The sequence below is a fragment of the Bubalus bubalis genome, chromosome 6, assembly GCF_019923935.1.
Source record: "Bubalus bubalis isolate 160015118507 breed Murrah chromosome 6, NDDB_SH_1, whole genome shotgun sequence".
Classification (NCBI taxonomy): domain Eukaryota; kingdom Metazoa; phylum Chordata; class Mammalia; order Artiodactyla; family Bovidae; genus Bubalus; species Bubalus bubalis.
This window is the reverse complement of record NC_059162.1, coordinates 1,796,388-1,809,874: the sequence shown is the minus strand read 5'-3', so window position 1 is coordinate 1,809,874 and position 13,487 is coordinate 1,796,388. Positions and strand designations below refer to the sequence as shown.

The following is a 13,487-nucleotide window of genomic DNA, read 5'->3' as shown; positions in this document are numbered from 1 at the left end:
TTCCCTACTTTCTTCAATTTAAGTTTGCATTTGGCAATAAGAAGTTCATGATCTGAGCCACAGTCAGCTCCTGGTCTTGTTTTTGCTGATTGTATAGAGCTTTTCCATCTTTGGCTGCAAAGAACATAATCAGTCTGATTTCTATATTGACCATCTGATGATATCCATGTGTAGAGTCTTCTCTTGTGTTGTTGGAAGAGGGTCTTTGCTATGACCAGTGTGTTCTCTTGGCAAAACTATGTTAGCCTATGCCCTGCTTCATTTTGTACTCCAAGGTGAAATTTGTCTGTTACTCCAGGCATCTCTTGACTTCCTACTTTTGCATCTCGGTCCCCTATGATGAAAAGGATATCACCTACAAGACCTTCTAGAACTAATACCAAAAAAGGAACATCACCAGGAAATTTCTAAACATTGCAAACTAAAAGGGACCCTGTTGGTTTCCACAGAGAGAAAATAGGTCAATTATAAGGGTCAGGAAACATATTGACTTCAGACTTTTAAAATCAAAAAGATAAAGTACAAGTTTCCAGTTCTGGAAAAGATGGCAAACACACTCTTCACCCAGACTCTCCCATGGATTGCCCTTATAAAACCTGGACAGAAGGATACAGCAACTGTTTCAGGATTCTGAAAAGTAAATAGTAGCAGGCAGATTGAGGAAGAAAACCAGAATGCAAAGTATCACCACATCAGGAGAAAGTGTATCATACTTTGCTATGGAGCACACAGTCGTCACTCAGGCAGTGTGGCAGCGATGGCAGCAACAGCCTGCAGTGCCTAAGAAATGAAATACTATTCAGCAATAAGAAGGAACAACTTATTGGCTCTATTATTATTATTATTCTATTATTGCAATAGATTAGATGACTCAGATTCATTTTGCTAAGTGAAATAAACCATATCAAAAAGACTACTATATTATCACATTTATCTAACCTTCTGGAAAAGGCCACACTTAGGGACAGAAAACAGATTGGTGATTGCTAGGGGGTGAGGTACAGGGAGGGTTTGACTATAAAACAAATGAGGCATGATGGAATTTTTGTGGGAAAATGGTACCCATTAAGCCTTCTCACTTTAAAAAAAATCCTCTGTAGATATAAAGGAAAGGAAAGACTAAGTAAAAAAGACCCAGAGCTCACCATGACACCTGGAAAAGAAAAAGAACCCATCAGAGAGGAGGGAACCCACCACTATGCATGTATGTGTGACCCCATGGACTGTAGCCCACCAGGCTCCTCTGTCCATGGGATTTTCTGGCCAAGAATACTGGAGTGGGTTGTCACCTTCTCCAGGGACCCACTATTATATGTCCTAAGCCTTGTTTCTGCCCTTGATTTACCATATTCCTCAAAGATCCCTTTGGACACCTCTGCTGAATTCTTTCCGGAAAACTAACATATACCTAAGTGACTCTATTGCTTCCCTGGACTTAGGAAGATCCTGGATTTCTTGTATTCAGAATCAGGACTGTGCAGTTTATCAGGTCTTCACACTTCCCTTGGTGCTTTGCCAGCCCTTCTTCATCAGCCCATGCCTTTAAGCAGGCAGAAGATACGGTGCATGGAGGGAGTGGTGGCAGCCTACCCAGCCCAACAATCTAGCAGAACCCTGGTGGAAGCACAGGTAGGGACATCCGATCGTAATGGTAACAGAGAGGCAGGGACAGGGAAAGAAAGAAGGAGCAGCAGTACATCCAAGGGTAGGAACACACAGAGAAAGTGGGGCCACATTAGTGTAAGTTCTCCCCAGTCTCTTCCCTCCACAACCCAGACTACCACGTCATCACATATCAAGGCATCGATTCTGGTCTAAAAATAAGTAGGTGACTAAGCCATAGCATACCCAGTGGTCTGCATTCTTAAGAAGGCATTCCCTTTATCTCTCATTGTTTGCCACTCATGGCTATAATCGGATCTAGGTTTCTTGTCTAAAAAGATTATCTTCCATTCAGATGCTCTAAGTCATCTCACATGATATCCTCTTCTTTCAGGTACTCAATGGTCTCAGATGCAGAAACAGAAAGCATTTTCATGGATCCCATTCACCTCTCCTCAGCTGTTGCAGCTAAACAGATCATCAATGAAGGTGATGCCATCAGACGCCAGGTGGGAGGGTCCATGGGTCATCTGGAGACCCTCAGAAGGGGCTCATTGGGAGATGTCATGTGTTTCTCACGTGATTCCCATCACATTAAGAAGAGCAGGTCCAAAGAAGACAGTTCCTCCAACCCCTCCTCATCAACCTTCATGGGACAGAGTGGAAATTATTATGTCTCAGTGTGAACAGTTCTCTAGTCAACAGCCGGGAGGTAACTCCAATCTGCCACTAGGGCCTCTACTCCAGTTTTTCAGTTAAACTCAGGGGTCCTGGTTATGCTACAGATGCTGATCTGAGAGCCCCAAAAATGGCTGGGAGCATCCACAGAGTTCTGTTCAAGGCCGTGTCTATATTTAAACCTGCATTTACACCAGAGATTAAAGATGGTTTTCACACTGAAGTATGAATGGGGAGAAGGTTAAAAAAAAAGATGGAATGGAAAAAGATGTTAATATTTATACAGGAAATTTTAGAGCAGAATCCATACAATATTTCATTCAAGGATACGCATCCAGATTGGATGGAAATTGGGGCAATAACCTTTCACAATTTCATTCCTCTCCCTTCTCATGCCTTTGCCTTTGGTGTCTCTCTCACTTTGATGGGTATAGTGGGGTTGCTGCTGCTGCTGCTGCTAAGTCGTGTCAGTCGTGTCCGACCCTGTGCAACCCCATAGACAGCAGCCCAACAGGCTCCTCTGTCCCTGGGATTCTCCAGGCAAGAATACCGGAGTGGGTTGCCATTTCCTTCTCCAATGCAAGAAAGTGAAAAGTGAAAGTGAAATTGCTCAGTTGTGTCCGACTCTTATCGACCCCATGGACTGCAGCCTACCAGGCTCCTCTGTCCATGGGATTCTCCAGGCAAGAGTACTGGAGTGGGGTGCCATTGCCTTCTCCGATAGTGGGGTAAGGCAGTCCTATTAATGACACAGCACCCACCTGGCCTTGAGCCTAATCTGGCATCCACAGCTGGTGGCCAGGATCACTTCCCTAGTGATGAGAACCAAACATACTACTCCTTTTCCATGTAACCCCAGGTCTTCCTTAGGCCCTAGACCCTTTGGGTCTCTGAGGACATCTGGATCTCCTGTACACTTGATGAGGAATGAGATATTTTACCTGATGTTGCTTGTTGGTCTGGGAATCCCAGGAGGCTCCATCTTCTCAAATAACTACTTTTTTTCTGTTTTCTTTATTGCCCTTCCTGGGGTTGCTATTGCCTCGCTCCCAGGCAGGCCTAGGTGTGCATTTTGAATTTTTATGTATTTATTTTTGGCTGTGCTGGGTCTTTGTTGCTGCACCGGCTTTTCTCCAGTTGTGGCGAGTGGCGGAGACTCTTCGTTGCAGTGTGAGGGCTTCTCACTGCAGTGGTTTCTCTTGTTGCAGGGCACAGGCTCTAGGGTGCAGAGGCTTCAGAAGTTGCAGTTCCCTGGCTCTAGAGCTCAGGCTTAATAGTTGCAGTGCATGAGCTTAGTTGCTCCACAGCATATGGGATCTTCCCGGACCGGGAATCGAACCCATGCCTCTTGTACTGGCAGGAGGATTCTGTACCACTGAGCCACAAGATAAGCCCTGGCCAAGGTGTCTTGACCCCAATCCAGTTCTTTCTAAACTGCTCACAGCACCACTCTAACTCTGAAAGTTCTTTGTCCCTCCTGAGTGGTTAGGAATGTCTCTAACAGCCCATCCTGCATCATCCATGCTCTGCGCTTCCCTTTCTGCTCTACTCTCCAGGCTTTGTGTGTGAGTAAGAGTCCAGTTTAAGGGGTAGTGAGAAAACCATGTGCTCTCTTTGAAAGCTTCACTGTCAGGTCTGTGGGGTTCTAGGGACATTCAACATTTATACTGAGACCTGAAAATGAGCAATGCATTTTTTTCCAATCCTAGGTCATATTTAGGCATTAAGTCAAAGTTTCAGTAGTCTGAGTGGCTGATGGGTGGTGGGTGGTGGAAGAAGAAGCAAAGAATAAATTACAGAAAAAAGGAAAATGTACCAAGTGATCTTTCAAAACATTGCCCTACTCAGTAATGACTAGAGAGGTAAAAATGGATGTGGCAGAACCTTCCAATTTCAGGAAAGTCTGCATATGCCACACATCTGAGAGAGTGCAGAGAATTGTCTGGGCTTAACTGTCTTCTAAAGAAACTTCCAGGAGTAGAAATAAATGGGAGGAACTGATGTGGCTGAGGTGTGGACTAGAAACCTAGGGAAAGTACCCGGTGTGGGTAAGAAACTGGGACATTTGTTTTAAACAGGAAGGAAAAGAACTCAAAACAATACCCTGCTATGTAAATAGCTGAGGAAGGCCTCGCTGTATGTTTTAATGAGGCAGTGGGGAGTCTTTTTCTCTGTGTAGTAAAAATACCTAAGTAGAAATCTTACTTCTACTTAGAAGTAAGGAAAGAGAAAGGCTTTTACATTTGCCATTTAAGACCCCAGGAGAGTCCAGAGTGGTGGAGAAAATAGGAACACTTCATCTATTTTTAAACAAAACAGAGCACTGGGATTGCAGAGGTTTCCTTCTTTCTGCTTTTGAAACAGAGATCAAAGAACATTTAGAGCTGAGACCTGTGAATGGATGTGGGGCCCATCAGGTGGTGCAGAAATAAGGGAGGAGAGGAAAGGGAAGCTTTAGGGAAATGAAGCACTCAGCCCTCGGCAGAACTCAGGACTCCTGGATCGACAGAATTTGAGTACCATGCCCAGCTTACACACACCTGCTCATTCCATGAAGAGCAAGGCCACATCTATTTGCCAAATGTGGCTGCACTCTTCACCCACATTTCACCCATGGAGAAGAGGTGGTGCTGGCAAGAGGTTATGACCAACATGGAGGACACCTGTTTCCTACTTACCTTCTTTTTCCTTCTCCTTAGTAACTAGACCATTCAGGTATGACCTAAATCAAATCCCTTATGATTATACAGAGGAAGTGAGAAATAGATTTAAGTGACTAGATCTGATAGACAGAGTGCCTGATAAACTACAGACAGAGGTTCGTGATATTGTACAGGAGACAGGGATCAAGACCAATCCCCAAGAAAAAGAAATGCAAAAAAAGGTAAAATGGCTGTCTGAGGAGGCCTTACAAATAGCTGTGAAAAGAAGAGAAGCCAAAAGCAAAGGAGAAAAGGAAAAATATACCCATTTGAAGGCAGAGTTCCAAAGAATTGCAGGAGAGATAAGAAAGCCTTCCTCAATGATCAATGCAAAGAAATAGAGGAAAACAATAGAATGGAAAAGACTAGAGAGCTCTTCAAGAAAATTAGAGATACCAAGGGAACATTTCATGCAAAGATGGGCTCAATAAAGGACAGAATGGTATGGACCTAACAGAAGCAGAAGATATTAAGAAGAGGTGGCAAGAATACACAGAAGAAATGTACAAAAAAGATCTTCATGACCCAGATAATCACAAGGGGGTGATCACTCACCTAGACCCAGACATCCTGGAATTGGAAGTCAAGGAGCATCATTACGAACAAAACTAGTGGAGGTGATGGAATTCCAGTTGAGCTATTTCAAATCCTAAAAGATGATGCTGTGAGTGCTACACTCAATATGCCAGCAAATTTGGAAAACTCAGCAGTGGCCACAGGACTGGAAAAGGTCAGTTTTCATTCCAATCCCAAAGAAAAGCAATGGCAAAGAATGTTGAAACTACGGCACAATTGCACTCATCTCACATGCTAGTAAAGTAAAGCTCAAAATTCTCCAAGCCAGGCTTCAACAATACGTGAATTGTCAACTTCCAGATGTTCAAGCTGATTTTAGAAAAGGCAGAGGAACCAGAGATCAAATGGCCAACATCTGTTGGATCATTGAAAAAGCAAGAGAGTTCCAGAAAAACAACTACTTCTGCTTCATTGACTATGCCAAAGCCTTTGACTGCGTGGATCACAATAAACAGCGGAAAAGTCTTAAAGAAATGGGAATACCAGACCACCTTGCCTGACTCCTGAGAACTCTGTATGCAGGTCAAAAAGCAGCAGTTAGTTAGAACTGGACATGGAACAACAGACTGGCTCCAAATTGAGAAAGGAGTATGTCAAGGCTGCTTATTTAACTTATATGCAGAGTACTTCATGAGAAACACTGGGCTGGAAGAAGCACAAGCTGAAATCAAGATTGCCGGGGAAAATATCAATAACCTCAGATATGCAGATGACACCACCCTTATGGCAGAAAGCGAAGAAGAACTAAAGAGCCTGTTGACGAAAGTGAAAGAGGAGAGTGAAAAAGTTGTCTTAAAACTCAACATTCAGAAAACTAAGATCATGGCATCTGGTCCCATCAGTTCAGTTCAGTTCAGTGGCTCAGTCGTGTCCGACTCTTTGCGACCCCATGAATCGCAGCACGCCAGGCCTCCCTGTCCATCACCAACTCCCGGAGTTCACTCAGACTCACGTCCATCGGGTCAGTGATGCCATCCAGCCATCTCATCCTCTGTCGTCCCCTTCTCCTCCTGATCCCAATCCCTCCCAGCATCAGAGTCTTTTCCAATGAGTTAACTCTTCGCATGAAGTGGCCAAAGTACTGGAGTTTCAGCTTTAGCATCATTCCTTCCAAAAAAAATCCAGGGCTGATCTGCTTCAGAATGGACTGGTTGGACCTCCTTGCAGTCCAAGGGACTCTCAAAAGTCTTCTTCCAACACCACAGTTCAAAAGCATCAATTCTTCTGTGCTAAGCCTTCTTCACAGTCCAACTCTCACATCCATATATGACCACAGGTCCCATCAGTTCACAGCAAATAGATGTGGAAACAGTGACAGATTTTATTTTTTTGAGCTCCAAAATCACTGCAGATGGTGACTGCAGCCATGAAATTAAGACACTTACTCCTTGGGAGAAGTTATGATCAACCTAGACAGCATATTAAAAAACAGAGACATTACTTTGCCAACAAAGGTCTGTCTAATCAAAGCTATGATTTTTCAATAGTCATGTATGGATGTGAGAGTTGTTCTATAAAGAAAGCTGAGTGCTGAAGAATTGATGCTTTTGAACTGTGGTGTTGTAGAGGACTCTCGAGAGTCCCTAAGGCTGCAAGGAGATCCAACCAGTCCATCCTAAAGGAAATCAGTCCTGAATATTCATTAGAAGGACTGATGCTGAAGCTGAAACTCCAATACTTTGATCACCTGCTGCAAAGAGCTAACTCATTGGAAAAGACCCTGATGTTGGGAAAGACTGAAGACAGGAAAAGGGGCTGACAGAGAATGAGAAGGTTGGATGGCATCACTAACTCAATGGACCTGAGTATGAGTAAACTCTGGGAGTTGGATGATGGACAGGTGATGGACCCCAAGGACTGCAGCACCGAGGAGGCCTCGGGTGCTGCAGCCCATGGGATCACAGAATCAGACATGACTGAGCGACTGAACTGAACTGATAAATTCTTAGAGAAATGAAAGATCTTACTTTCCTCTATATTTGATAATTTGGAAGAAAATACATTGGAAGGAGAAGATAAAGTTTCACTCAAGAGGGAATTCATTTGAAATTTGAGCTTTTCTGGGCTGTTGTCAAAAAGGTCCTGTATGATGTCTTGTGACTGGCATCAGGGCTCATTGCAAAGTTTTCCCAGCTGTCATAGAGCTGGGAGGTTGTGGATCACAGGTGCCTACACTCTAGAGAAGCAGTCAGTTCAGTTCAGCTGCTCAGTCATGTCTGACTCTGCAACCCCATGGACTGCGGCATGCCAGGCTTCCCTGTCCATCACCAACACCCAGAGCTTGCTCAAACTCATGTCCATTGAGTTGGTGATGCCATCCAACCATCTCATCCTCTGTCAGCCCCTTCTCCTCCTGTCTTCAATCTTTCCCAGTATCAGGGTCTTTTCCAATGGGTCAGTTCTTTGCATCAGATGGCCAAAGTACTGGAGTTCAACTTCAGCATCAGTTGTTCCAATGAATATTCAGGACTGATTTCCTTTAGAATTGACTGGTTGGATCTCCTTGCAGTCCAAGGGACTCTCAAGAGTCTTTTCCAACACCACAGTTCAGAAGCATCAATTTTTCCATGGTCAGCTTTCTTTACAGTCCAACTCTCACATCCATACATAACTACTGGAAAAACCATAGCTCTGACCATATGCACTTTGTGGGCAAAGTAATGGCTCTGCTTTTTAATATGCTGTCTTGGTTGGTCATAGCTTTTCTTCCAAGGAGCAAGCATCTTTTAATTTCATGGCTGCAGTCACCATCTGCAGTGATTTTGGAGCCCCCCAAAATAAAGTCTCTCATGTTTCTGTTGTTTCCCCATCTTTTTGCCATGAAGTAATGGGACCAGATGCCATGATCTTAGTTTTCTGAATGTTGAGTTTTAAGACAGCTTTTTCACTCTCCTCTTTCACTTTCATCAAGAGGCTTTTTAGTTCCTCTTCACTTTCTGCCTTTAGGGTGGTATCATCTGCGTATCTGAGATTTTTTATATTTCTCCCAGCAATATTGATTCCAACTTGTGCTTCATCCAACCCAGCATTTTGCATGATGTACTCTGCATATAAGTTAAATAAGCAAGGTGACAATATACAGTCTCGATGTCCTCATTTCCCAATTTGGAACCAGTCTGTTCCATGTCCAGTTCTAGCTGTTGCTTTTTGACCTGCATACAGATTTCTCAGGAATCAGTTAAGGTGGTCTGGTATTCCCGACTCTTGAAGAATTTTCCAGAGTGAGTGTGCTCCACATAGTCAAAGGCTTTGGCATAGTCAATAAAGCAGAAGTAGTTGTTTTTCTGGAACTCTCTTGCTTTTTTGATGAGCCAACAGATGTTGGCCATTTGATCTCTGGTTCCTCTGACTTTTCTAAAACCAGCTTGAACATCTGGAAATTCACAGTTCATGTACTGCTGGAGCCTGGCTTGGAGAATTTTGAGCATTACTTTGCTAGTGTTTGAGATGACTGCAATTGTGCAGTCGTTTGAACACTCTTTGGCATTGCCTTTCTTTGGGACTGGAATGAAAATGGACCTTTTCCAGTCCTGTGGCCACTGCTGAGTTTTCCAGATTTGCTGGCATATTGAGTGTGGCACTTTCACAGCATCATCTTTTAGGATTTGAAATAGCTCAACTGGAATTCCATCACCTCCACTAGCTTTGTTTTTTAGTGATGCTTTCTAAGGCCCACTTGACTTCCAATTCCAGGATGTCTGGCTCTAGGTGAGTGATCACCCCATCATGGTTATCTGGGTCTGAAGATCTTTTTTGTATAGTTCTTCTGTGTATTCTTGCCACCTCTTCTTAATATCTTCTGCTTCTGTTAGGTCCATACAATTTCTGTCCTTTTTTGTGCCCATCTTTGCACGAAATGTTCCCTTGATATCTCTAATTTTATTGAAGAGATCTCTAGTCTTTCCCATTCTATTGTTTTCCTCTATTTCTGTGAACTGATCACTGAGAAAGGCTTTCTTATCTCTCCTTGCTATTCTTTGGAACTCTGCATTCAGATGGATATATCTTTCCTTTTCTCCTTTGCTTTTGGCTTCTCTTCTTTTCTCAGCTGTTTGTAAGGCCTCCCTAGACAAGCATTTTGCCTTTTTTGCATTTCTTTTTCTTGGGGATGTACAATGTCACAAACCTCCATCCATAGTTCTTCAGGCACTCTATCAGATCTAATCCCTTGAGTCTATTTGTCACTTCCACTGTAAGGGATTTGATTTAGGTCATACCTGAATGACCTAGTGGTTTGCCCTACTTTCTTCAATTTAAATCTGAATTTGGCAATAAGGAGTTCATGAATTTCATGACATGAGCCACAGTCAGCTCCCAGTCTTTTTTTTTTTTTTTTGCTGACCGTATAGAGCTTTTCCATCTTCTGCTGCAAAGAACATAATCAATCTGATTTCGGTATTGACCATCTGGTGATTCCACGTGTAGAGTCTTCTCTTGTGTTGTTGGAAGAGAGTGTTTGCTATGACCAGTGTGTTCTCTTGGCAAAACTATGTTAGCCTTTGCCCTGCTTCATTTTGTACTCCAAGGTGAAATTTGCCTGTTACTCCAGATATCTCTTGACTTCCTACTTTTGCATTTCAGTCCCCTATGATGAAAAGGACATCATTTTGGAGTGTTAGTTCTAGAAGGTCTTGTAGCTCTTCATAGAACCATTCAACTTCAGCTTCTTCAGCATTACTGGTTGACACATAGACTTGTATTACTATGATATTGAATGGTTTGCCTTGGAAATGAACAGAGATCACTCTGTCATTTTTGAGTGTGCATTCAGACAATAAATGAAATAAGTAAACTAAAGGTGTATTAGAACATGACCTAGCATAAGTGACTGTTGAAATTTTTACTTTTCCCAGTTATTTGCCCATTTGTACATAATGGATTCGAACTAATGGAATGAATTATGTTACTAAAGAATGTCATGTATTCATCTGGTAAATGCATCTAAGCATACATTTTGTTTCACTATGGGTTTTACAAGTATAAATCGGACATATACTAGCTACGTAAGGACTGTGGTCCAAGAAACTATCAGCCAGTATTATAGAAATATGGGAGGAAATGAGGGAAACTGACGTCCCTTCTCCCACCCCAGTACATCTATGCTCCTGGTGATCCCTGTTAAGTCCTTCCTGGAAGATCAGATTCATCTCATACACAGAGTCCTGGCAGAAAATGGGCCAATTGTGGATTCTTCTAAGGAGCAGGGAGGGTCGTGGTGTTCTTTCTCTTTGATGAGAATGCTGCTTCTCCCCCTAGAACTCAAGCCACGTGGGGTCAGAGTCGAGGCAGAGTGTCCAGGCATGCTGGAGTCTGCCGAGCAGTTGCTGGTGGAGGACCTGTACAACCGCGTCAGGGAGAAGATGGATGACACCAGCCTGTACAACACTCCCTGCATCCTGGACCTCCAGAGGGCCTTGGTCCAAGACCACCAAGAGGCTCCCTGGAATGAGGTGGATGAGGTCTGGCCCAACGTCTTCATAGCAGAGAAGTGAGTCTGATGGCTGGATGGTCATGAGCCTTTGTCCCAGCCCTCTGGGTAGTGCCCAAGAGAGATGAAATTCCCCCAACTTGGACCAACAGCTCCAATAGCTCCATCCAGCAAATGGATGCTGCCTGAGCATTTTTCCAGCCCCCACATTGGAGAAAGACCCAGCCCACCCATCTGCACACAGGGATTCCCAGGCAAAAATGCTGGTATGATTGTTTATCCTCCAACCTCCTGACAGGGCTCTCATTCACAGCCTTCCCCGCTGCCCCAGGTGCCCTCTCTGGGCCTCCCTACCCACCCAGAGCCTTGCCAATAGCACACACCTCACTATTACCATTATTCCATGACATCTGTAACAACCATATAATGGGGCACTTGGAGCCATTGACAATATTGATTTTATATGTATTTACTAACTTATGAAAATATCCACAATATATTAAGAGGATAGATAGGTTACAAAACCTGTATATACGATATGATACTAACTGATATAGTGTGTGTGTGTGTGTGTGTGTGTGCATGTGTGCTTTTGCATAGACAACAAATTAGAAACAAATGTGATAAAAATTTCACAATACTTCTTGCTGGGAGGTGGTTCTATAAGTGATTTTTGAATTGTATAGATATCCTACAGTAAACATTTGTTTTTATAATCAGAAAACAAAATGTTGTTTTTCAAAAGTTTATCAGTGGTATCCAGAACAAAACCCCAAACAACTCACTCACATCTTATTCCTTCATCATGGTCTTGCCAGTACATAATTGGTAACAAAAGATTGATTTGTGAAACCATTTTTGCTGACCTACTGGCTTCTTAATGATATCTTTTCCTAATATAAGGGAGGGAATTGGGGGCCCTGAAAGCAGGCAATAGGTAAAATAGCTTTGGACATTGGGTCTTATACTCCAGCATGATATAATATGTTGCCCAGAACCCAATTCCCAGAGCTGGGCACCAAGTCCCAAGTGATCTCTAATTAGCTCCATATATCCAGAAACATTCACACTGTGATGAACAGAGACTCTGGGCATCTCCAGAAATCCCCAGCTGAATGCCTATGCTTCTTCTTGGGCAACCCTGTGTGCAGAAGCTCTTCAAACTAAGCTCCACCTATTCCACTGCAGTAAAAAGAACTCTGAACTAGGAATCCCAAACTCCAGTTCTTTTTCTGTTTGTTTGTTTTATGTGTCACACCTTTAATGTACAAACATTAAAAAATGATAAACCAGAAAGCAGTTTTACATTGAACTAGCAGAGGTGACTACATAGAGTTCTTTTTGCAAACCCCAGACCAGATATTAAGTCAAGACAGCTGCTGCTAGATCCTAACCTTTGAGGTTGAACTGTCCTACCCCATTCACAGTAGCACTAGAGCATCAAGCAAGGCCAACCTTCTCAGGCCTTCACTTCTAAGTCTTTCTACTAGAGCAGAACGGGAAGGATTGTGCCATTACCCAGGAGATAAGGACAGCACTGGAAACTCTGTATGCTCCTTGGGACTCCAGGCCCCTAGAATGACTTTAAGAGATCCTTATGTACATATGAGATTGGGCCCAAGTATTGATATTTAGGTCTGAACTGTGAGATTTATGGCAAATGCAGGATGGTTTGAATGGTTCCAGGCCAGAAAGCAAGTGTCACAAATGCTACATCTCCAGTGAAATAAGGCATACACTGCTGCCCCTAAACACCATGAGACAAGGAGTGGCTGCTAGTCTAGTCCATCCATACGTGAGACTCAAACATGCGACTTTGCAAAAGCAAAATCTGGATGCTAAGGGCCCCCCTTTTAATGAAAGCCAAGGCCCTAGAATAGAACTCTAGAAAGTCTTAAATTATTCACCCCTAATTAAGATGATCAGGTCATTTTGGAAAGAAGAGAAATACTAACCACCCTCCCTGCAAGTTTTAGTAGCCAAGAGGAACCTGGACACTGAAAAGTGGCAAACACTTTTTTTTTTTTTTGCAAATGACAAGCAGCTGTGGCAACTGGCCAATTGCATGAGCAGCAGGGAAGCCAACAGTGACCCCTGCGAATGGTGCTCACTGAGGCAGCTCATGGCCAGGGGCTACACACAACCTCCCTGCTGGGATAGAGTGCCCTGCTCCACCGGCTGCCCGCAGGGCAAAGGGTGGGAGTGCTGGAAACAGATGAGTCTATGCTCCCCACATCATGGTACAGAGTGACAGTGAATAGATACGGTTTAAGCACAGCATTTGGAGACAACCCTCCAGTCGTTCTGTTATTATAGTCTTAAGAGCTTAGAACCTGGGAGGATTGAGAAATTCTAAAGAATGAAACAAACAAGCAAAAAAAGAGTGTGAAAAGTGAAGTCGCTCAGTCGTGTCTGACTTTTTGTGACCCCATGGGCTGTAGCCTACCAGACTTCTCTGTCCCTGGGATTTTCCAGGCAATAGTCCTAGAGTGGATTGCCAT

General features: G+C 43.4%; 1 protein-coding gene across 1 annotated transcript in view; it reads left to right on the top strand.

Moving 5' to 3' along the window:
- The window catches only part of STYXL2 (serine/threonine/tyrosine interacting like 2), a 53,083-nt gene that overhangs the window by 21,746 nt on the left and 17,850 nt on the right, over positions 1–13,487 (top strand). The window contains exons 3-4 of the mRNA XM_045165976.1: positions 1,997–2,091; positions 10,815–11,046. Coding sequence (XP_045021911.1) covers positions 1,997–2,091; positions 10,815–11,046 — 327 coding nt within the window. The remainder of the gene's footprint in view (positions 1–1,996; positions 2,092–10,814; positions 11,047–13,487) is intronic.